Source organism: Schistocerca cancellata, chromosome 5, assembly GCF_023864275.1.
Source record: "Schistocerca cancellata isolate TAMUIC-IGC-003103 chromosome 5, iqSchCanc2.1, whole genome shotgun sequence".
Classification (NCBI taxonomy): Eukaryota; Metazoa; Arthropoda; class Insecta; order Orthoptera; family Acrididae; genus Schistocerca; species Schistocerca cancellata.
The window spans coordinates 322250883-322274644 of record NC_064630.1 but is presented as its reverse complement, the minus strand read 5'-3'; the positions used below and the strand labels follow the sequence as shown (position 1 = coordinate 322274644).

The 23762-nt window shown below is 39.6% G+C and overlaps 1 protein-coding gene across 1 annotated transcript in view; it reads right to left on the bottom strand.

Annotated features, from left to right (window-relative positions):
• Window positions 1–23762, bottom strand: part of LOC126188991 (staphylococcal nuclease domain-containing protein 1) — an 89907-nt gene that overhangs the window by 25093 nt on the left and 41052 nt on the right. Inside the window, exons 10-11 of the mRNA XM_049930786.1 lie at window positions 10244–10427; window positions 7649–7790 (exon numbers count right to left, since the gene is read on the bottom strand). Coding sequence (XP_049786743.1) covers window positions 7649–7790; window positions 10244–10427 — 326 coding nt within the window. The remainder of the gene's footprint in view (window positions 1–7648; window positions 7791–10243; window positions 10428–23762) is intronic.

Below are 23762 nucleotides of genomic sequence, written 5' to 3'. Positions count from 1 at the left end.
AGATGGGAATTTAAGGAGATGGGACCTGGATAAACTGACAGAACCAGAGGTTGTAGAGAGCCTCAGGGAGAGCATTAGGGAGTGATTGAAAGGAATGGGGGAAAGAAATACAGTAGAAGAAGAATGGGTAGCTTTGAGGGATGGTATAGTGATGGCAGCAGAGGATCAAGTAGGTAAAAAGACGAGGGCTGGTAGAAATCCGTGGATAACAGAAGATATATTGAATTTAATTGATGAAAGGGGAAAATATAAAAATGCAGTACATGAAGCAGGCAAAAAGGAATACAAACGTCTCAAAAATGATATCAACAGGAAGTGCAAAATGGCTAAGCAGGGATGGCTAGAGGACAAATGTACGGATGTAGAGGCATATCTCACCAGGGGCAAGATAGATACTGCCTACAGGAAAATTGAAGAGACTTTTGGAGAAAAGAGAACCACTTGTATGAATATCAAGAGCACAGATGGAAACCCAGTTCTAAGCAAAGAAGAGAAAGCAGAAAGGTGGAAGGAGTATATAGAGGGTCTGTACAAGGGTGATGTACTTCAGGACAATATTATGGAAATGGAAGAGGATGTAGATGAAGATGAAATGGGAGATATGATACTGCATGAAGAATTTGACAGAGCAATGAAAGACCTAAGTCGAAAAAGGGCCCTGGGAGTAGACAACATTCCATTAGAAGTACTGATAGCCTCTGGAGAGCCAGCGCCGACAAAAGTCTACCATCTGGTGAGCAAGATGTGTGACAGGTGAAATACCCTCAGACTTCAAGAAGGATATAATAATTCCAATCCCAAAAAAAGTAGGTGATGACAGATGTGACAATTACTGAACTAATAACCCACGGCTGCAAAATACTTACACGAATTCTTTACAGACGAATGGCAAAACTGGATAGAAGCCGACCTTGGCGAATACAACTTTGGATTCAGTAGAAACTTCGGAACACGTGAGGCAATACTGACCCTATGACTTATCTTAGAAGATAGATTAAGGGAAGGTAAACCTACATTTCTAGCATTTGTAGACTTAGAGAAAGCTTTTGACAATGTTGACTGAAAAAAAAAAAAAAAAAAAAAAAAAAAAAAAAAAAAAAAAAAAAAAAAAAAAAACACACACACACACACACACACACACACGTTTTGAAAGATCTTTGATGTGCAGCAACATGTACGCTACATATTTTCGTATCATGAAAGTCTAAATTTAAATTCTACCAAACGCCGCATGGTACTTTCCGAAGCATTGAAATCAAGATTGCAGTGATATTTGTAGCCAGTCATAGCTCATGTCACATGATCTCGCCAGCCGATGACAGAGGATATTCGAGCATAGGACACGTGATGTAGTCAGCCAAAAGTGTTATCACTGTTAAGTAGGGCGTGCACACAAATAGGAAACATTAATGGTTTAAATTATAATATATATACTGTTACTACAAGAAAAGCAGAGCTTTCACATATTATCTTGGTCTCGAAGATTAATAAGGGGCGTGTTACACTTTGAGATACATCCCACAAATGTGCCAGTAAAATTTTTAATAAAGACATAAATGTCTTGATCTTCTGGGTTCGAACTTTTTATAAACATTTGTACTCAGACTTGATTTTAAAATGACAGTCAAACGCTCTGTGATCTAAGAAATTCATCGTACATTCTCGCACACAGTTCATCCCATATAAAAGGAAATTTACTTTGAAAATAACACTTTTCAAATAACCATTCGCAATATTTTCCCGCGACCTGTTAGAAATAGGTTCGTTTCAGTAGTTGCCAGAGCGCGCCAGGTAACAGGCGTCACCGTGCTTGCGCATCTACCAGGATGCTGGAAGTGCGTATGTTCGTAGGTGTAAGGCATTAAAAGATCTTACATTATGTCATAAAAGAAAAAACACATCAGAGGATACTCCAAGAGCATCGGAATTTCGTGCACCATACTAAAACGCGTAATTTGGCTTAAAGTGCACATTCGTATGTAAATTCTTTTGGAGTACCAGTGCTGTATTATCTAATGTTTGGTTCTTCATTATGGCATAATGTCATGTGATAGAAGATGAAAACATGCACTTTTGAAATGCAGCGAACAGTTGAAACTAGCCAATAGTGTGGAATGAAACACTTTGTTTTAAATAAACTTATTGACTCATCGGAAATGATTAAAAAGCCAAATTGCTTTAGCAAATTGACAAAAATAACTTCATTGTTCTGCAAGGCAATTAATACTTGATTGTCAGAAAGGTGGAAACAAAATCTGAAAGTAGTAACATATTCTAGCCTTCCGTACTCATGTGAGTGTATTTTAATTCACTTGATAGCTCCTGGCCACAGAAATCCATTTTGTTTTCACTTGACGTGACAGCAATAAACGAAGAGGAAATAGGAAAATCACTAAATGTAAATACCGGTCATGTGGACATGGTTCAAATGGCTTAGAACTAATTAAACCTAACTAACCCAAGGAATTCACACACATCCATGCCCGAGGCAGGATTCGAACCTGCAACCGGAGCGGTCGCTCGGCTCCAGACTGTAGCGCCTAGAACCGCACGGCCACTCCGGCCGGCGAATAGTCTTCCTAAGGCCTTCAACACATTTTGCTGTTCGCAGACGCTTGTATGAGCACTGTATTTAGTTGTTGTACATGGCGCATTTCCTTTGCAACTTACGTTTTATTTTAGTTTTTTTTTTCTCTCGTTCATGTTTTATTGCTGCATATTATTCTGCAGTAGTGGGATACATAATATCCTTAGAGTATTGTTTCTTACCAGCCAAAATTACAAAAATTTATCTGAAAGCTAAAACAAAAAAAATTCCCAGGTTTATCCCGGTTGAAAAAATTCCCGGGTTTTTCCCGGATCTCCCGGTTGTCCCGGGTCGTAGACACCCTGATTTGTACAGAAACCAGATAGCAGTTATAAGAATCAAGGAACATGAAAGGGAAGCAGTGGTTGGGAAGGGAGTGAGACAGGGTTGTAACCTCTCCCCGATGTTATTCAATCTGTATATTGAGCAAGCAGTAAAGGAAAGAAAAGAAAAATTCAGAGTAGGAATTAAAATCCACGGAGGAGAAATAAAAACTTTGAAGTTCGCTGATGACATTGTGATTCAGTCAGAGACAGCAAAGGACCTGGAAGAGCAGCTGAACGGAATGGACAGTGTCTTGAAATGAGGATATAAGATGATCAATAACAAAAGCAAAACAAGGATAATGGAATGTAGTCGAATTAAATCTGGTGATGCTGCGGGAATTAGATTAGGAAATGAGATGCTTAAAGTAGTAAATGAGTTTTGCTATTTGGGGAGCAAAATAACTGATGATGGTCGAAGTAGAGAGGATATAAAATGTAGGCTGGCAATGGCAAGTAAAGCATTTCTGAAGAAGAGAAATTTGTTAACATTGAGTATAGATTTAAATGTCAGAAAGTCGTTTCTGAAAGTATATGTATGGAGTGTGGCCATGTATGGAAGTGAAATGTGGATGATAAATAGTTTGGACAGGAAGAGAATAGAAGCCTTCGAAATGTGATGCTACAGAAGAATGCTGAAGATTAGATGGGTAGATCACATAACTAATGAGTAGGTATTGAATAGATTTAGGGAGAAGAGAAATTTGTGGCACACCTTCATTAGAACACGGGATCAGTTAGTAGGACATGTTCTGAGGCATCAAGGGATCACCAATTTCGTATTGGAAGGCAGCATGAAGGGTAAAAATCATAGAGGGAGACCGAGAGATGAATACACTGAACAAATTCAGAAGGATGTAGGTTGCAGTAGGTAAGGGGAGATGATGAAGCTTGCACAGGATGAGTAGCATGGAGAGCTGCACCAAACCAGTCTCTAGACTAAAGACGACCACAACACCAAATGTATTCTCTTAAAGGTAGTGTGTTTTTGGTAGCTATATATTGGTGGACAGTTTGCAATCTTCACAGCGTTACTGGAAGTCCTCGTATGTATCCACTCTCAGGTATTAAGTTCCAATGCTTATTGATAGCACAAAGGCAATGTCCTGACTAGGGCTTTTTTTTAAAACTATGATAACATCAAAATCTTAAGAACCGAGTTGTGTCTAGGAAACCATTGTCCTTGTGGAGCATTCCAGTGCCCCCAACGTTTGACTTATGAAACAGACCTTCTCCCCACATCCCTTCTTTATGAAAACTTGTTCGACAGTTTTCCAGAAACACAAATTCCCTGCAGTTAAGAAAGAATATTTGTTCATTTGTCCTTTCTTCTGTCAAAGAGATTGGCTTGTGTAAAACTTTTCATTTTGATATTTAGTTCTGGGATCGTATTCTAAATTCCTCATTTTTTCCCCTTTCAAGAAAGTCAAGCATACATTCTTAGTATCAACCTTTTGTTAAAGTGTGAGAACCATCTAATCATAGGCCTTTATCAAGCCTAAATCTTCATCTGGTGAAAGGCTGAAGATTTAAATTTAGTTCACTACCTAACTGGCCTACAAGTCTTTCTCCTCATCACTCTTCATCAGTTTTTCTTATTGAAGACCTGTCTGAGAAATCTGTCTTCAAATTTACTACTTGGATCTCCAAGAATGTTCCCACAGGCTTCCTGCAACATTTTAAAACTGGGCGATTCCTCCTCAAAGATTTTAATGGGCACATACTACCTCTGAATTTCACTGTTCCATTTTCTGTAATGAATACAGTAACTTAATTTATCATACACTGTACAATTACATATTTCACTGACAAAGTCAACACCTTTACTTTGCATTAAGAAGTTTCTGAACACACAAGTGAGGGGAAAAAAGTCTGCAGTATTAGCAGATCATTATTAGTGATAAAAGTCTAATTTTCGGCCACATTTAATATTTACTCTGCAAATAAACTTACTGTTAAGCCAATTCATCAAAGTGCACAACATATCCTAATTTGAATCAAAATGACCTGCCTGTCAACATCTGTGGAGCTATGTACAGCTTCACAAAGTCTCAAATGAATATTGACTGCCTAGCACAACACAAAGCTTTGTTGCTTCTGCAATTTGCAAGCTACTGGGTACCATGATGACTTTGCTCAACAAACAGCCTGTGGATTATATTTCTATTTGCAATATAAATTGGAGAACTGGTAAATCACAACAAATCATTGTGGTGATTAGTTCAAAAACAGCCAATACATTTATGTACTATCTGTAGACAAAAACCATTTTCATATGTAAGTTTGTTTTGTTTTTGGACCAGACACAGTGAAGCCCATCCAGTAACACATTTTTAAGTGAACGTAGGTATGACTTGGACTAATCAGAATGCTTTCTTAATAAAAGGCAAATGCCTTGGTGCACAATTTGGTGTTTTCACTCACTGCACAAAAGACCAATATTATGAAAATATTTTTAAATACAAGTCAAGCTCAATATAAGAAACAGTTTCCTTGGTTATGTAATGCTGATTGAAGTTTGTTCTCTCTCTTTTATAACATTCTCAGCAAAGAAATAGTTTTACACAAAATCACAGAAAATACTTCATGTATATCCAAATGAAGCATAATATTTACTCTTATAAAGTATGTTTTATGTAGTGTTATTTTCACTTTTCAGTTCTTGGATGTTAACATTGTTGTGTTCTGCAATACGAAGACAGGATTGATGCAGCTCTCAACACAAGCCTATGCAAAACTGTTGCATCCTATAACCAGTTGAACTTGCCAAACCTTTATCTCCATCTACAATCTTACTCCTCATGGTTCCCTCTCTCACAAAATGAACTGTTCCTCGATGCTTCGAGGGGGTGTGATCAACCTATCCCTTCTTTTAGTCAAGTCTTTTTCCTCCCATTTGAAGCAGCACTTCATCATCAGTTAATTGATCTATTTCTTTAATAGAAAGTGTAATAAAAAAGCACTTTTTGAATAAACAGCTCCGTTAACAAGATCTTGCAGCCTAGAGGTAGCAAAATTCTGAGGCTCATATTTTTTTCAACCACTTTCATAGATATTTAAAGACTACACAGAGAAAAACAGAAGTTGCATTTTGTAGGCTACTGTTGCTAGCAAGACTTTGGAATATATTTGTTTATAATCCACTATTATTTCCTGATTTTTTCAACAGCTTGTTTTTTATCTGGCCAGAGTAAAGAACTATATTTACTTCTCTTCCAGCTTTTTTACACCTTTTTAAGAAACTCCAAAAGTTAAGAATAAACTTCACGCTTAAAGCTAAGAGTGTCACTCTGTAGCAGCTACTCCTGTACCAGAGGCCTGCAAGCAGACTATCATAAATGCTGTTAGTACGCTTATTTACTTCCACTTTGGAAAGATTTAAAACTACTCCTTTTTAATGAAGCTATGTGATGTGAAACAATTGGTTACTACTAGTTTTAATTACTGTTTCTGAAATCAAATTGTTTTAAATTACTGTACGGTAACTCTAAATACAAATAAAATTGTTCATACAGAAATCTGCAAGTCATTTAATTAAGCCCAGAAAACTAACACTGTAAGACAACACATATTTAGTAGTGCTGGAAAGCAATAAAAGGAAAAATACTGGGAACAGGGTTTTTGTTTGCAGATGACTCAGTAGTTCTCTCTGGCACAAAGCAATATAGAGCTCTACGAGCAAGTGAATTAAAATGTAGAACTATTTGTCATTCTGGAGACGTGACTCTGTAAAATGAAACAAATTATATGAAATGTTGCAAATAATGGTTACAAATGCTTTTTCAGTCTTCTTCACAAATTATTATGTTAACAGTAAGGAATAAAGATCAGCACACTAAATGAAAACGAAGCAGCCTTAAGATTACATTAGCATATTAACTCAGACAGTACAACATTCTGAGTAGTGCACAAGAAAAATGGAAAGAAGATTACAGTTTCAAATTTCACTGATAATGACACTTTTAGGTATGGCAAACAGGATCGGGAGGGGAAAGAGGTGTCCTCTTTTTCAAAGAAATCTCACCCATTCACCTTACTGAATTTGGATGCGTATTTGAATCCCATTCCTCTAATACGAGAGCTAACTGCCTTAACCACTATGTCCCCATGTTCAGAGAGAGAAACAGATGATGTTGGAAAATAAGTTAAATTGGAAACCCAACAAAAATCACAACTGATAGCTTCCATTGCCTTTCCAAGAAAATGTATCAAGAGAAAAATTTAAAGAACGTAAATGGAGAGATAGATAGAGATAGAGGTGATAGATAGATAGATAGATAGATAGATAGATAGAGAGAGAGAGAGAGAGAGAGAGAGAGAGAACATACGGCCAACTGATGTCATGTACTGAAGTAAGATACAGAAAGCTGATTGAAGTCTGTGCAAAAGAAAGACTGGAATAAGTGGAGAATACTTCATGTTTGTTCGAGTGACTTCTCTAATATGATTATTTCTGTTAGTGTTTTCCAAAACTTTTTCTGTACTTAGTTTTGTACTTGTGTAAAGTAGTTACGTTATTATTCTTATGCTCTAGAGACCTATTACATTTTTCTACCCAATAGGGTGAGAGGAATGTGATGGAGGTGTACAATGAAAAAATTAATTCAATGATGCAACTGTAATTTGTAACAGTCATTCAATCTTTTTGTTATTTTCATCAGCTGCATTTGCTGTATCACTAGTAGCACCTTAGAATTTCAATCAGATAGAGAGCAGAAAGACTTATAAATTATCTTACCTCCAAGTAGGAATGTAACAAGACACGTCTCCTTTGGGATATATAGTCTTAGGCGCGAACCACTGGCAACGAATTCTACTATTGCTTCTGTGCGTTGTGCCCTCTGGAGGAATGGTAAGAACTGTTTTGCTTTATTTAAATCCTGGAAAAAGTTTTCAAAAAATTAGTCTTATCTGGATTGAAAGTCATTAAAGGACTGAATAAACACAAAATGCAAAAAGTTCATGCCCACTACTAATTCCTACATTTTAGTGATATTCATAAAATATTTGCTTCATGTTACTTCAATTTTCTTCTCTAGATTACTTCAATTACAAAATGCGTCCGTAACAACTTGACAATCTGTTATACATTCCAGTTTGACACATGAAATGAATAAATTGCTAATGATAATCATCTACTGTGTATCCGTCGCTCTTCAACTATCAAGGTTTCCACTGTATGACTACATGTCTATGTTGCAACTCTAATTATTCACACACCTGCCAATAATGTGTACATTTATGAAGTTACACTGACACCTGATCACATCTCCTGGCTGATTCACTTTTTTTGTGATGCAGTTTATGTCTAACCACAGTCTGTTGGTAAGATGTAACGAGGTGGTATCCATGTGGCACATACTTTTACTTTCCTATTGTTGATCTTGCTCTCAAACCCATTTACTCAAATTTATTCCCCGTAACCGAGTTCCCTGACCACGTCCATGCCTTGCTACATGCCACTTGAATTTCCTTCTGGGATACAATTAGGAGACCATGAATTTACCCAGCATCCATGACCTCTCGTTTTCATCATTTAAAGCCATAGGTTACACATGTAAAATTTAGTAGGTTTTAGCAGTTGTCTACTCTTTCAATTCGGATTCTAAAGTCATGTAATGGTAGTCTGGGTCCACTGCCTCACCCACCGAAAGGTAACTTACTGAGTCCATCTTTCGTGTTGTTGTAGCTGCTGAGGTTTTCATTTGTAACACTGGGATAGTGTCAGCTCTAAACCAAGTGGAAATTGGTTCCTGTTACACTGTTGCTCACAAACTTCAGCCTACTAAAATGTTAAATGGCCTCTGGCATTATTTTGGACTTGTCAGGCAGGTATTACTACAGTTGATGACATAACTGGCACCCTGGGACTGTGTCAATAGCGTATGTTGACAACATCCATCATTCTTACTAAAGGTGTCGCTTATGCAATTTATTTATTGCTTTAAGTTAAATCTTGACTCTGTCCTCTTCCAGTAGCCCACATTCTACACCCTATTACCGAACTTTTGTGATCAATGGCCCTTTATGACAATGTCAACATGCTGCGCATTGCTTGTCTATATTGATACGTCTCCCTCATCACTATGCCACACTGATCCTAGTTTCTTCACACGTCATCCCAACAGTCTTCATATTTACAAAAGACAGGACTTCGTTTTTAATTAGGCTTCTTTTGATTATTCCCTCTGCTGTGTACAGGGTAGCAACCCGAGCCTGTAACACCAACTTTCTCGTTCTCTGCTTATTGGGTTGGTTTGTTTGGAGGAAGAGACCAAACATCGGGGTCATCGGTCTCATCGGATTAGGGAAGGACGGGGAAGGAAGTCGGCCGTGCCCTTTCAGAGGAACCATCCCGGCATTTGCCTGGAGCGATTTAGGGAAATCACGGAAAACCTAAATCAGGATGGCTGGACGTGGGATTGAACCGTCGTCCTCCCAAATGCGAGTCCAGTGTGCTAACCATTGCGCCACATCGCTCGGTCGTTCTCTGCTTATTCCCTTTAGGATAATCACGATTTTTGTAATACACTTACCAATTCTGACAAGTTGCTGTAAAACTCCTAACACTACAACTACAGCCTACTCAAACGATAAGTAAAGAAGGTGTGTAATCTGCTGAATATATTGAAAACTTTGCTATAACAACCAGTTTTCAAAGGACTTCATCAACACTTCAAGCAAATAATCTTCATTGCACTAACCATTAAGGTACCCCTTCCTACATTGATTTTGCAATGATAAATACTACAGCCACCTTTGAACTATTCTGTCTCAAGTGTTGGACACTTTTCAACAAGTACTGGAGTTTGCAAGATCACACAGCAACACAGATAAATCAACTAAATGCAGTCTGAATACTAACTGATTATCTCGCGATTCTTCACTGATATGCTTAAAAATCATCATTTATATGTGGATCCAGCAGATACTTGTGAACATAAAAACTGACGTGTGTGCGCAGCTTGACTACCTCCTGCAAAACATGGCTCCAAACACTCATCTTTGGCGTTTTTTACCAGTTCAACAATGCCCCAAATCTAAAGAACTACAGATTATCAGGCTTTTCTATTCTGCAGTCCATGGTGAAAATGTAGTCTTTGAAAAAACACCAAACAATGTTTAAGTAAGATACACTGCTCTTACACAGCACTAAGTGTGAGAAGTCCTGCAAAGTCTCAAGATCAAATATGTCTCCACAGAGGAAAAATCACTCTGTTCACCAGGTGGGCATAGGTTCTAACTTTTCAAAACACTTAGACTTATTAGAGACATAGGCTGTACAACAGTGAATTTGAGAATTTAATGCTGGATGTAATATGCATGTACTCACCCCAGACACGTCTGCCACACGATGATTTGGTATATTTTTCTTAGAATGCAATCCATTGCCGGACTTTGCTGCCTTCATTTCTGCTGCCAGCAGTTCATCATAATGAGAAGATCGCTGGTCATCATCTTGGCGATACCTGACTACGGTGGCCAGACCTTTACTAACCATTGCCTCTGCAACATTCCTTAAAAATAAATAAATAAATAAAATAAAATCAAACAACAGGCTCATACGAAAAGTCTTTTAGATAAACAGATGTGTCAAAGTATATCATTCCCATGTCTTCCAATAAAGGACAGAACAAAGTCCCAATGACATGCTGAGCTCGTAATCGTAAGAACAAAATAATGTGTTACTAATAAAACTGAAATAAAAACAAAACATTGTACCAAGTTACTGAATAAATGGCTCTTAAAATTAAACTAATTTTATTACTGTTACAATGTTTTCAGTACGAACAGGCAGAAATCAGGCTTGAAATGCACCTTATTCCAGAAAATGCTCAAACCTCATAAGGATTGCATTTTGCCCTCCCAAAAAATTTCCAATTCCAACAGCCTTGTCGCATTGATAACACCGGTTCCCACTCGATCACTGAAGTTAAGCGCTGTCGGGCTGGGCTAGCATTCGGATGGGTGACCGTCAGGTCTGTCGAGTGCTATTGGCAAGCAGGGTGCACTCAGCCCTTGTGAGGCAAACTGAGGGGTTACTTGACTGAGTAGTAGCAGCTCTGGTCTCATAAACTGACATACAACTGGGAAAGCCGCTTGCTGACCACAGGCCCCTCCATGTCCACATCCAGTGACACCTGTGGGTTGAGGATGACACGGCAGCCGGTCGATACTACTGGGCCTCCACGGGCTGTTTTTTTTATATGCGCTGGCAGGTCGATAGACACACAAACAAACACAAACACACAAAAAATTCACGCTTTCGCAACCAACGGTTGCCTCATCAGGAAAGAGGGAAGCAGAGGGAAAGACGAAAGGATTTGGGTTTTAAGGGAGAGGGTAAGGAGTCATTCCAATCCCGGGAGCGGAAAGACTTACCTTAGGGGGAAAAAAGGACAGGTATACACTCGCGCGCACACACACACATATCCATCCGCATATACACAGACACAAGCAGACATTTTTAGATATATTTTTCCCACGTGGAATGTTTCCCTCTATTTTTATATATATAAAATTTCCAATAGCAGTATTTCAGGACAAAGGTTCAACACCCTTTAATAATTTTTTTTTACAGAATTTTCTGCCAACAATTATTCCACTTTTAGTACTCATTCGCTGCACGATCTCACCTCCTTCCTCTACCTGACCATGACGTTCTTTTTAATCAGTCAACTGGAGCTACCACAAAGAGGAAATAAGGCTGCCTACAGTTGGAAGTATATGTAAACAGTAACATGTGTAACTGTGTAAAATGGTATTCAGTACGTCTGTAATAAAAAGAGTTCTCATACCCTGTCACTTTGTGTTTAATGTAGGATGTATTATTATTATTACTTTGCTAAAATTTGACATACAAAACTACCTAGCAGCTCTTTAGTCACAATATACAACAAATACATAGTTTACAAAGAGTTACAGCACACACTGTGCCATGCAACTGTTATTGGATGAAGACAGACTACACATAGTACAAGTCCACTCACCCCAACCCAGTTAACATGATGGGCAAAAGAAAACTGGTCTGGAAAATATTTACAGGACTGACATGAGATTGACCCTTGTTAATGAACAACATCCTTTTTATTCACTACAGACCATGTTTCATGGTATTCTGTCACTAAGTTTTGCACTGGGGACTTTGATGGAGGTTTCACCAAACACTTCCAGCCAAACTCTTGCACAAATTTTCCACACACTGTGCTCTGCATAACACATAACAATCAACACGTTTTCTCGTGAGCGCCATTTTGTGTTGCATTTAACTGGTCACTAATCAAATTTACTCCTCTCACTCGAACATTATGACACAACAAAGTACTCGGGACAGAGCATGTGGGAGATGCGCTTGTGCAGACAAGTGATGGCAACTTATTGGTGCATTGAATTCACAATTTCCAGCATTTTCTATGATGAGCACTTCTTTTCCTTAAGAAGCGTCAAGCGAGTCGCTCTTACAAATATTTTCTGTGCTATTTTTGTTATTCTGTATACTACTGACGTGATAGTGATAGGGCACTAACTGGAAAAATTAGAACCTGCTTCATGATCACAGTCCATCAGTTAATATCACAGATCTCAAAATTAAAATGTTGCTACAATAATGTTGCTTCTGCGCAGGAAATTCTCATTTCACGAGATTCAATGGGTTTGAATTGTCAACACTGGAACAAGCTTCCTGAAAACTCACTGGAGGGCTCCAACAGGTTTTTTGGTTACAAAAGCAAAGTACATTTACCAGGAGCTACTCTATGAAGATTTTTAATGTTCATCTGTTCATCACAGTTCTTTGCTGGGACAGGATTCTGTCCTACGTTCAAAACAGACATCACTTCATATTTCTTTACATGCGCCTAGTGCCATCAGATGGAAATAATTTTCTTACTATGCAGTTCCCACCAGCTCCTCATGTTCACAATATCATATCAAAGATTTCCGATACAGGCCCAGTTAGTTTCAATTTCCAAAATGAGTTCCAAAACATTTAACATGTCTGATATGCTTTCTGTTGAAGCTGCCAATACCTTATCTGGCTGCTTTTGCAGTGTCAAATTTAAGTCCGTTAGTGTAGTGGGTGAGAACATTGTTTCAAATTTCTGCGCTGTCTGTCCAAGTCCAACCTCACATTTCTTTTTCCTTTATTTTTGTCATGGAAAAATATTACACCAATATTTTTTTGTGATTTGAAATTCATTGAAATTACTGATTAAGGAAATGAGCATTTCAACTATTATTAAAAATAGATTTTTATCATCACATATCTTATGACATTAACAGCAACTGTGTCAACAACAATTCACTGTACAGTGGAATCTTGCATGGCAAGTATAATTTCTTCCATAATCCTACTCATAGAATGAAACACTCACTAAGTGAAACAATTTATCCCATATAAATTAATGTAAAATACAATCATGTGTTGCGTCCACATATTCAAAGAAAAATAGACATAAAATATCATCTACATCTACATTTATACTCCGCAAGCCACCCAACGGTGTGTGGCGAAGGGCACTTTACGTGCCACTGTCATTTCCTCCCTTTCCTGTTCCAGTCGCGTATGGTTCGCGGGAAGAACGACTGTCTGAAAGCCTCTGTGCGCGCTCTAATCTCTCTAATTTTACATTCGTGATCTACTCGGGAGGTATAAGTAGGGGGAAGCAATATATTCGATACCTCATCCAGAAACGCACCCTCTCGAAACCTGGACAACAAGCTACACCGCGATGCAGAGCGCCTCTCTGGCAGAGTCTGCCACTTGAGTTTGTTAAACATCTCCGTAACGCTATCACACTTACCAAATAACCCTGTGACGAAACGTGCCGCTCTTCTCTATCTCCTCCGTCAACCCGATCTGGTACGGATCCCACACTGATGAGCAATACTCAAGTATAGGTCGAACGAGTGTTTTGTAAGCCACCTCCCTTGTTGATGGACTACAATTTCTAAGGACTCTCCCAATGAATCTCAACCTGGTACCCGCCTTACCAACAATTAATTTTATATGATTATTCCACTTCAAATCGTTCCGCACGCATACTCCCAGATATTTTACAGAAGTAACTGCTACCAGTGTTTGTTCCGCTATCATATAATCATACAATAAAGGATCCTTCTTTCTATGTATTCGCAATACATTACATTTGTCTATGTTAAGGGTCAGTTGCCACTCCCTGCACCAAGTGCCTATCCGCTGCAGATCTTCCTGCATTTCACTACAATTTTCTAATGCTGCAACTTCTCTGTATACTACAGCATCATCCGCGAAAAGCCGCATGGAACTTCCGACACTATCCACTAGGTCATTTATATATATTGTGACATGTACTTTATTATTCATGATACATAACTAATTCTTTTTTAATTGGAAGCTATCTATAGTCATTTGTTTCTGCTGACACTTCAACACTTGGCAAAAATGCGACACTGTATTATTGTCAAATTTGTAGTGCATGTAGCCACTGCTTTATTGGGGTGATAATTTTCAGTGTACAATGCAACCGATTCCCACACTTTTAGCATTTCTCTTACTGTGACAGAAGACAGGTGCTTTCCTGTTACCACCTCCTCCTCCAAAGCACTCTTGACAACTTCCTGCAATGAAACACTGCAACTCCATAAGTCTTCGGTGTTCATATTTTTGCTGTGATCTTCCACAAGCTCACCGATATCAGTTATCTAGTTCTAGTCCCATGCTCTTGGCCAACGACACAGTCCCACAGACTACAGGCTCCACAGGTACTGGAATCAAATGCCTCAGAGTCACATTTGACAACGCATTCTGGCCAAAGTTTCTTCCAAGCAGAAGTGAGAGTTCTCTTGGTAACCCCTTCCCACACCTTTCCGATCATCCCGACACAGGCAACAATGCTGAAGTGATATTTCCAAAACTCTCCCAGACAGATTGGTAGCTTCAGTCAACTCAAAACAATGCTAAAAGAGTGCTTTAGTGTAGAGCTTCTTAAAGTTAGAAACAATCTGCTGGTCCATAGGCTGGAGTAACAGAGTGGAGTTGGGAGGCAGAAATTAGATCTCAATGAACTGAAATTCTTCAGGGAGGTGGTCTTGTAGGCCTGAAGAATGAGCAAGAGCACTTTCCATAAGAAGCAAGATATGGAGTGGCAGATTCATTTCAAGCAAATATTTTTTTGCGGAGGACCAAATACTTCATTGCTCCAATCACAAAACAGATCACATGTCACCCAAGCCTTGTTGTTGGACCTCCACACCACATTTGTCATGCTCTTGTGGACTTTACACTTCTAGAAGACTCGCGGAGTTTCTGAATGGCAAACAAGCAGTGGTTTAATTTTCAAATTGCTGGTTGCACTGGCACAGAATAGCAGTTAGGGACAGTCTTTCATTGGCTTGTGACCAGGCAATGCATTCTCCTCTGCTGTAATAAAACTATGTTTCAGCATCTTTTTCCAGAACAGTCCTGTCCCGTCACAATTAAAAGCCTGTTGTGGCACTTAGAAGCTACAAGCATCTTGGAGTTGCTGATAAAAGTTATCTGCTGCATTCATGTTGGAGCTAGCTGCTTCTCCATGTCTCTCAATGCTGTGGTTGCCAGTTCTTCTCTTAAACATCTCAACCCACTCATGGCTTCCTTTAAACACTTTGGCCACTGAGGATCCTGGCGTCTTCTTAACGAGGTTGACGAAAATCATTCACACCTTCTCACAAATTATGTTCTCGTTAATAGTGTCTTCTTGCAATTGCTTTTTATTTATCCACATAAGGAGCAATCTATCAGCATCATCCAGAATACAAAACCGTTGTTTAGATACTCCTGTCAATCCCTTTGAAGCATCTACGTCCTTAATCTTGTCCTTGTTCATGAGGATAGTACAAATACACTCCTGGAAATTGAAATAAGAACACCGTGAATTCATTGTCCCAGGAAGGGGAAACTTTATTGACACATTCCTGGGGTCAGATACATCACATGATCACACTGACAGAACCACAGGCATATAGACACAGGCAACAGAGCATGCACAATGTCGGCACTAGTACAGTGTATATCCACCTTTCGCAGCAATGCACGCTGCTATTCTCCCATGGAGACGATCGTAGAGATGCTGGATGTAGTCCTGTGGAACGGTTTGCCACGCCATTTCCACCTGGCGCCTCAGTTGGACCAGCGTTCGTGCTGGACGTGCAGACTGCGTGAGACGACGCTTTATCCAGTCCCAAACATGTTCAATGGGGGACAGATCCGGAGATCTTGCTGGCCAGGATAGTTGACTTACACCTTCTAGAGCACGTTGGGTGGCACGGGATACATGCGGACGTGCATTGTCCTGTTGGAACAGCAAGTTCCCTTGCCGGTCTAGGAATGGTAGAACGATGGGTTCGATGACGGTTTGGATGTACCGTGCACTATTCAGTGTCCCCTCGACGATCACCAGTGGTGTACGGCCAGTGTAGGAGATCGCTCCCCACACCATGATGCCGGGTGTTGGCCCTGTGTGCCTCGGTCGTATGCAGTCCTGATTGTGGCGCTCACCTGCATGGCGCCAAACACGCATACGACCATCATTGGCACCAAGGCAGAAGCGACTCTCATCGCTGAAGCCGACAAGTCTCCATTCGTCCCTCCATTCACGCCTGTCGCGACACCACTGGAGGCGGGCTGCACGATGTTCGGGCGTGAGCGGAAGACGGCCTAACGGTGTGCGGGACCATAGCCCAGCTTCATGGAGACAGTTGCGAATGGTCCTCGCCGATACCCCAGGAGCAACAGTGTCCCTAATTTGCTGGGAAGTGGCGGTGCGGTCCCCTACGGCACTGCGTAGGATCCTACGGTCTTGGCGTGCATCCGTGCGTCGCTGCGGTCCGGTCCCAGGTCGACGGGCACGTGCACCTTCCGCCGACCACTGGCGACAACATCAATGTACTGTGGAGACCTCACGCCCCACGTGTTGAGCAATTCGGCGGTACGTCCACCCGGCCTCCCGCATGCCCACTATACGCCCTCGCTCAAAGTCCGTCAACTGCACATACGGTTCACGTCCACGCTGTCGCGGCATGCTACCAGTGTTAAAGACTGCGATGGAGCTCCGTATGCCACGGCAAACTGGCTGACACTGACGGCGGCGGTGCACAAATGCTGCGCAGCTAGCGCCATTCGACGGCCAACACCGCGGTTCCTGGTGTGTCCGCTGTGCCGTGCGTGTGATCATTGCTTGTACAGCCCTCTCGCAGTGTCCGGAGCAAGTATGGTGGGTCTGACACACCGGTGTCAATGTGTTCTTTTTTCCATTTCCAGGAGTGTAGTTGATGTAGACCGAGTGCACGTGTGGGCTAAATCAGCAATGCTCACACCATTTTAGCATTTTTCAATGATTCTACTTCTCATTTCTAAGGTAATTTTCTTTCCTTTACGGTGGTCTTCTTGCAGCTTTATCTTTGGGGACATTTTTACAAAGGTTATTAAAATGTGCAAATGAAAAAAACAATTTGTGAACACAACTTTAGAAAAAATGTCTGATCACAAACTGCACTGTGATGGTAGCAGAAACAGCACTAAACCTAGACTGCAGCAGTACTAAAGACGTTGTTCATATGCCACTGCCAACAATGAAAAGTTCATATTGTTGAACATTTCCCACACTGCACGCAAATGGCTAGATATGTCAAACACAATTGTCGTCACTTGTTATGCGAAATATCACTCAATAAGTGAGCCATTTTTTTACAGTTTGTTTTACCCATTATGCAAACTGTGTGTTATGGGAGGTGCTCGTGAAGTGAGGGTCCACTGTATATGGAAATTGAAATATTAGAATTTGTATTTTTTCATTTTCAGTTATTGTCCATACGATTATATAAGATTTCTAATGATAAAATTGTCTTTTTAATAAGAACTGAAATACTTATTTCTTTTGTCAATAATTTCATTGTATCTCAAGACAAGATACTGGTGTCACATACTTCAACAACAACAACAACAACAACACATAAAACACACAAATTTAAGATTGGATTTGAGCCCGGAGCACAAATGTATGAATCTATGCTATCAGGCATTACGCTACTGCATCACTAGGTTGCACACTGCTCAAACATACTGATAAAGTAGGCCAAAACTTTCATCATCACATTCTCAGAAACTACAGAGTGCAAGCACCTAAGTCAAAATGTGTGTCCCTTTATTTTGACCTCCCTTTCACCCTGTAAAGTTCTATCTGTGTCAGAAGGTTACCTATGGTGGGAGCTCCCCTTGCGGGCTCACAAGAGTGGAAAGCTTTCGGAAAGTCACCTGTGTGATACACTCTTCAGAAGGCTTGTTGCTGACAAGGCACTTTACTAGTTTCACTTACAAAATGACTAGACATGGCATTGTTGTTTCTAATTGCTCATATTTCTTCTTCTTTCATCCAGTCTGTGGCAGACTAATACTTTTTCAGTTAATGTGTCAAAGGCGGCGACATACGGAATATAGTATGCTTTAGCTATATTAATAGCAAAATCCCATTTCACCTTAATTGCTTGCTGGAACACACGCCACTTGTTCAACAATATAGGAGCAAAAATAGTTACTGAATGTTTCACGAGTAAAACTTTTAAAGCTGACAAGAAAAATTGACACACGTAATATATAGCTAAGTTTGCTATGGATCTCCTACTATATCTAGTTTTCAAATTAAAATAATTTTTAATGCAACATTAACTCAAGTATTTGAACTTCACTGACTTCATAAACCAGATGCAAAAGACAGACATAAGCCACAACTCCACACAGTGCTGCAGCTATAGGATCGAGTGTGGCATGTTGTGGTCAAATACCAAAAAGTATAACTTATTTGAGGCTGGAAGGAGAGAGGGCTCTCTTGAAAACAATTTCTATCACTAGCTTCATTTTGTACATATAAATATATAACCTAAAATGCACTGAATATAAACTTGCCAGTGACCACATTTTTCACCATGGATTTCTCTATATATGTTTTTGTAATTACTTAATTTTGAAATATCAAAATGACTATAAGTATTATCGAAAAGAGAGCAAGTTCATTATCAAACTGCCATACCAGACTATAAAGTGTAAAAGAATTAATTTTTTTTATCAGATAGTTTCTTCAAAATTGAATGAGAAAAACTGTGTTGCAGAGAACGTATGCAAAACTTAAAACAGTGGCTTAATGTTCTTTTAATGCCAAAAGTCCCCCCCCCCCCCCCCCAATGAAACATGGACCTTTATGTTGAGGGGGCTTGTGTGCCTCAGCGATACAGATAGCTGCAGCTTATGTGCCATCACATTGGCAGGGGATCTGCCAAGAGGCCTGACAAACATGTGGTTCCTGAAGAGGGGCAGCAGCCTTTTCGTAGTTGCAGGGGAAACAGTCTGGATGACTGAGTGATCTGGCCTTGTAACATCAACCAAAACAGCCTTGCTGTGCTGATTCTGAGAATGGCTGAAAGCAAGGGGAAACTACAAGCTGTAATTTTTGCCAAGGGCATGTGGCTCTACTTTATGGTTAAATGATGATGGCATCCTCTTGGGTAATATATCCTGGAGGTAAAGTAGTCCCCAGATCGGATCTCTGGGTGCAGACTACTCAAGAGGACATCGTTACCAGGAGAAAGAAAAGAGGCGTTCTACGGATCGCACTGTGGAATGTCAGATCCCTTGATCGGGCAGGTAGGACAGAAAATTTCAAAAGAGAAATGAATAGCTTTAAGATAGATATTGTGGGAATTAGTGAAGTTTGGTGGCAGGAGGAACAGGACTTCTGGTCAGGAGAATACAAGATAATAAATACAAAATTAAAAAGGGATAATAAGGAGTAGGTTTAATAACAAATTTAAAAAAATAGTAATGTGGATATGATATTGTGAACAGCATAGTGAACACATTATTGTAACCAACACAGACATTACCGTATTTACTCGAATCTAAGCCGCACTCGAATCTAAGCAGCACCTGAAAAATGAGACTCGAAATCGAGGAAAAAATTTTTTCCCGAATCTAAGCCGCACCTGAAATTTGAGACTTGAAATTCAAGGGGAGAGAAAAGTTTTAGGCCACACCTCCAAATCGAAACAAAGTTGGTCCATAGTAATATGAGACACAATTTAGGTCGAATAAATGACGATACAGCTACAGTAGTTTGGTTCGAGTCGTAAACTTAGCAGTTAAGCTTTACCAGGTAGTCATTGCTATGCGTCAGGCGCTCCGTCCGTATTTATACGGGTACCCTTCCTTCTTTTTCACGTGCTTCGTCTGGTTTGAATTGATTGCTTATTTTTCTTTGATCTGATAAGTGCCGTTCTCTTTGTTATAGGTGTTTACGTCACTCTAAGCTGAAAATGTATTATTGTACTGTGTCATGCATTGTTTGTTGCATTCTGATAATGAGTGTTTACGACCTGCCGCCGCTCGCGGCATGGCTTGCTTTTGTGTGCGCTACTGCCGCTTACAATTTAAAAAAAGAGGGAGGAATCGTCTCATTAGCGAAACAATGGCAAGAGACTGCTAGTTGTTTTATTTGCTGCTTTCTTTGATAATGATCAACAAGAACTAAATAATAGACTGCATATGATAGAAGATGTTCTGAACGAGAGTTTAGCGAAAATTTTTCTCCGTTTGAAAATCTTTGCAGACACCTCTTTCGTACATTACATTCTGCACAGAAATTAGAGTCGTCTTAGATTTAAAAATCTAGTCAATTGCCATGCTTCATTTCTGACTGTATCACTATTAGGCATAAGAATAATATAAATATAAACATGACATGATATGTATATTCTTCCGCATTTGCTGTTGTCTCACTCTAGTTTAGTAGTTTACTCGGCAGACAGGATTTAAATGAGATAGCAGCAATCACGAAAGAATACATAGCAAAACGTTTATATTCGTATTATTCTTACGGTAAAGAGAATACTGCATGTGATTCACAATTCATAAAAGTTCCTATTTGCAACCATCTCTCCTCACATGTAGGAAAAAATTCAGAACGTGAGTTGGCCATATTGACAAACATCCCAAACAGTCTCGCCAGTCAGATTTTCGTAGTAGATTGAAATGCTGCCACATTTGACGATGAACAATACGGAATTTGTATTTACTTCGTTGGATAATGTATGAAAATGTAATGGTCGAAACTCGGGGCGGAGAAAAAAAGCTCGTCTTCCACCTTTTTTTTATTTTATTTACTGACGCAGAGGTTTTGGCGCCAGTATTTATCTTTGTGCCTGCAAAGCATGCCTGTGTAGCACTACATATATTTGACGGCAGAAGTTAGTTGTGGCGGCACCTACCAACATTTCTCAGAACTTCCGCTTACTTTGCACTCGATTCTAAGCTGCAGGCGGTTTTTTGGATTACAAAAACCGGAAAAAAAGTGTGGCTTAGATTCGAGTAAATATGGTAAGACCACACCCACCACAATAGTACAAGTTTATATGCCAACTAACTCTGCTGATGAGGAGGAGATTATGGAAATGTATGACAAGATAAAAGAAATTATTCAGACAGTGGAGGGAGATGAAAATTTAATAGTCGTGGGGGACTGGATTCGGTAGTAGGAAAAGGAAGAGAAGCATAAGTACCAGGTGAATACGGACTGGGGGAAAGGAATGAAAGAGGAAGCCACCTGGAAGAATTCTGCATAGAGCATACTTTAACCATCACTAACACTTGGTTTAAGAATCATGAACAAAGGCTGTATACATGGGAGAGACCTGAAGACACTGGAAGGTTTCAGATTGATTATATAATGGTACGACAAAGTTTCTGGAACCAGGTTTTAAATTTTAAGACATTTCCAGGGGCAGATGTGGACTCTGATCACAACCTATTGGTTATGAACTGCAGATTAAAACAGAACGAACTACAAAAAGGCAGGATTTTAAGGAGATGGGACCTGGATAAACTGAAAGAACCAGAGACAGCTGAGAGTTTCAGAGGGAGCATCAGGGAACAACTGACAAGAACAGGGGAAAGGAATACAGTGAAGAAGAATGGGTAGCTTTGAGAGATGAAATAGTGAAGGCAGCAGAGGATCAAGTACATAAAAAGTTGAGGGCTAATATAAATCTTTTGGTAACACAAGAAATACTGAATGTAATCGATGAAAGGAGAAAACATAAAAATGCTATATATCAAGCATGCGAAAGGGAATACAAATGTCTAAAAAATGAAATTGAGAGAAAGTACAAAATGGCTAAGCAGGAAAGGGTAGAGGACAAGTGTTAAGGGTGTAGAAGCATATATCACGAGGGGTAAGGTAGATGCTGCCTACAGGAAAATTAGAGAGACCTTTGGAGGAAAAAGAACCAGCTGCATGAATATCCTAAGCAAACAAGGGAAAGCAGAAATGTGGAACGAGTATAGAGAGGGTCTATACAAGGGAAATGTATTTGAGGGCAATATTATGGAAATGGAAGAGGACATAGATGAAGATGAGAAGGGAGATATGATACTGTATGAAGAATTTGCCAAAGTGCTGAAACACTTAAGTCGAAACAAGGCCCTGAGAGAAGACAATATTCCATTAGAGTTACTGGTAGACTTGGGAGAGCCAGCCATGACGAAACTCTTCCACCTGGTGAGCAAGATGTATGGTGCAGGTGAAATACCCACAGACTTCAAGAAGAATATAATAATCCCAATTCCAAAGAAAGCAGGTGGTGACAAATGTGAAAATTAAAAAAAGTCATGGTTGGAAAATACTAACACAGATCCTTCAGGGAAGAATGGAAAAACTGATAGAAACCGATCTCGGGGAAGATCAGTTTGGCTTCAGGAGAAATGTAGGAACACAAGAGACAATACTGACACGACTTATTTAAGAAGATAAGTTAAGGAAAGGCAAACCTATATTTATAGCATTTGTAGTCGACTTGGAGAAAGCTTTTGACAATTTTGATTGTAATACTCTATTTGAAATTCTAAAGGTAGCAGGGAAAATACAGGGAGCAAAAGGCTATTTACAATTTGTACAGAAACCAAATGGCAGTTATAAGAATTGAGGGGCATGAAAGGGAAGCAGTGATTGAGAAGGGAGTGACACAGGTCTGTAGACTATCCCCAATGTTATTCACTCTGTATATTGAGCAAGCAGTAAAGGAAAAATTTGGAGCTGGAATTAAAGTCAGGGAGAAGAAATAAAAACTTTGAGGTTTGCTGATGACATCGTAATTCTGATAGAGACAGAAAAAGGCTTTGAATAGCAGTTAAACAGAATGGACAGTGGCTTGAAAAGAGAATAAAGCAAAATGAGGATAATTGAATTTAGTGTAATTATATCTGGTGATGCACAGAGAATTAGGTTAGGAAACGAGACACTTAATGTGGTAGACAAGTTTTGCTATTTGGGAAATAAAATAACTGATGATGGCTGAAGCAGGGAGGATATAAAATGTAGATTGGCAATGGCAAGCAAAGCATTTCTGAAGAAAAGAAATCTGTTAACACTGAGTATAGATTTCAGCGTCAGGAAGTCCTTTCTGAAAGTATTTGTATGAAATGTATCCTTGTATGAAAGGACGATAAATAGTTTGGACAAGAAGAGAATAGAATCTTTTGAAATGTTGTGCTACAGAAGAATGCTCAAGATTAGATGGGCAGATCACATAACTAATGAGAAGGTAATGAATAGAACTGGGGAGAAGAGAAATATGTGGTGTGACCTGACAAGATGAAGGGATTGGTTGGTAGGACACATTCTGAGGGATCAAGGGATCACCAATTCGGTACTGGAGGGAAGCATGTGGGGTACAAATCATAGAGGGAGGCCAAGAGATAAATACAGTAAGCAGATTCAAAAGGATGTAGGTTATAGTAGTTACTCAGAGATGAAGACTCTTGCGCATGATAGAGCAGCATGGAGAGCTGC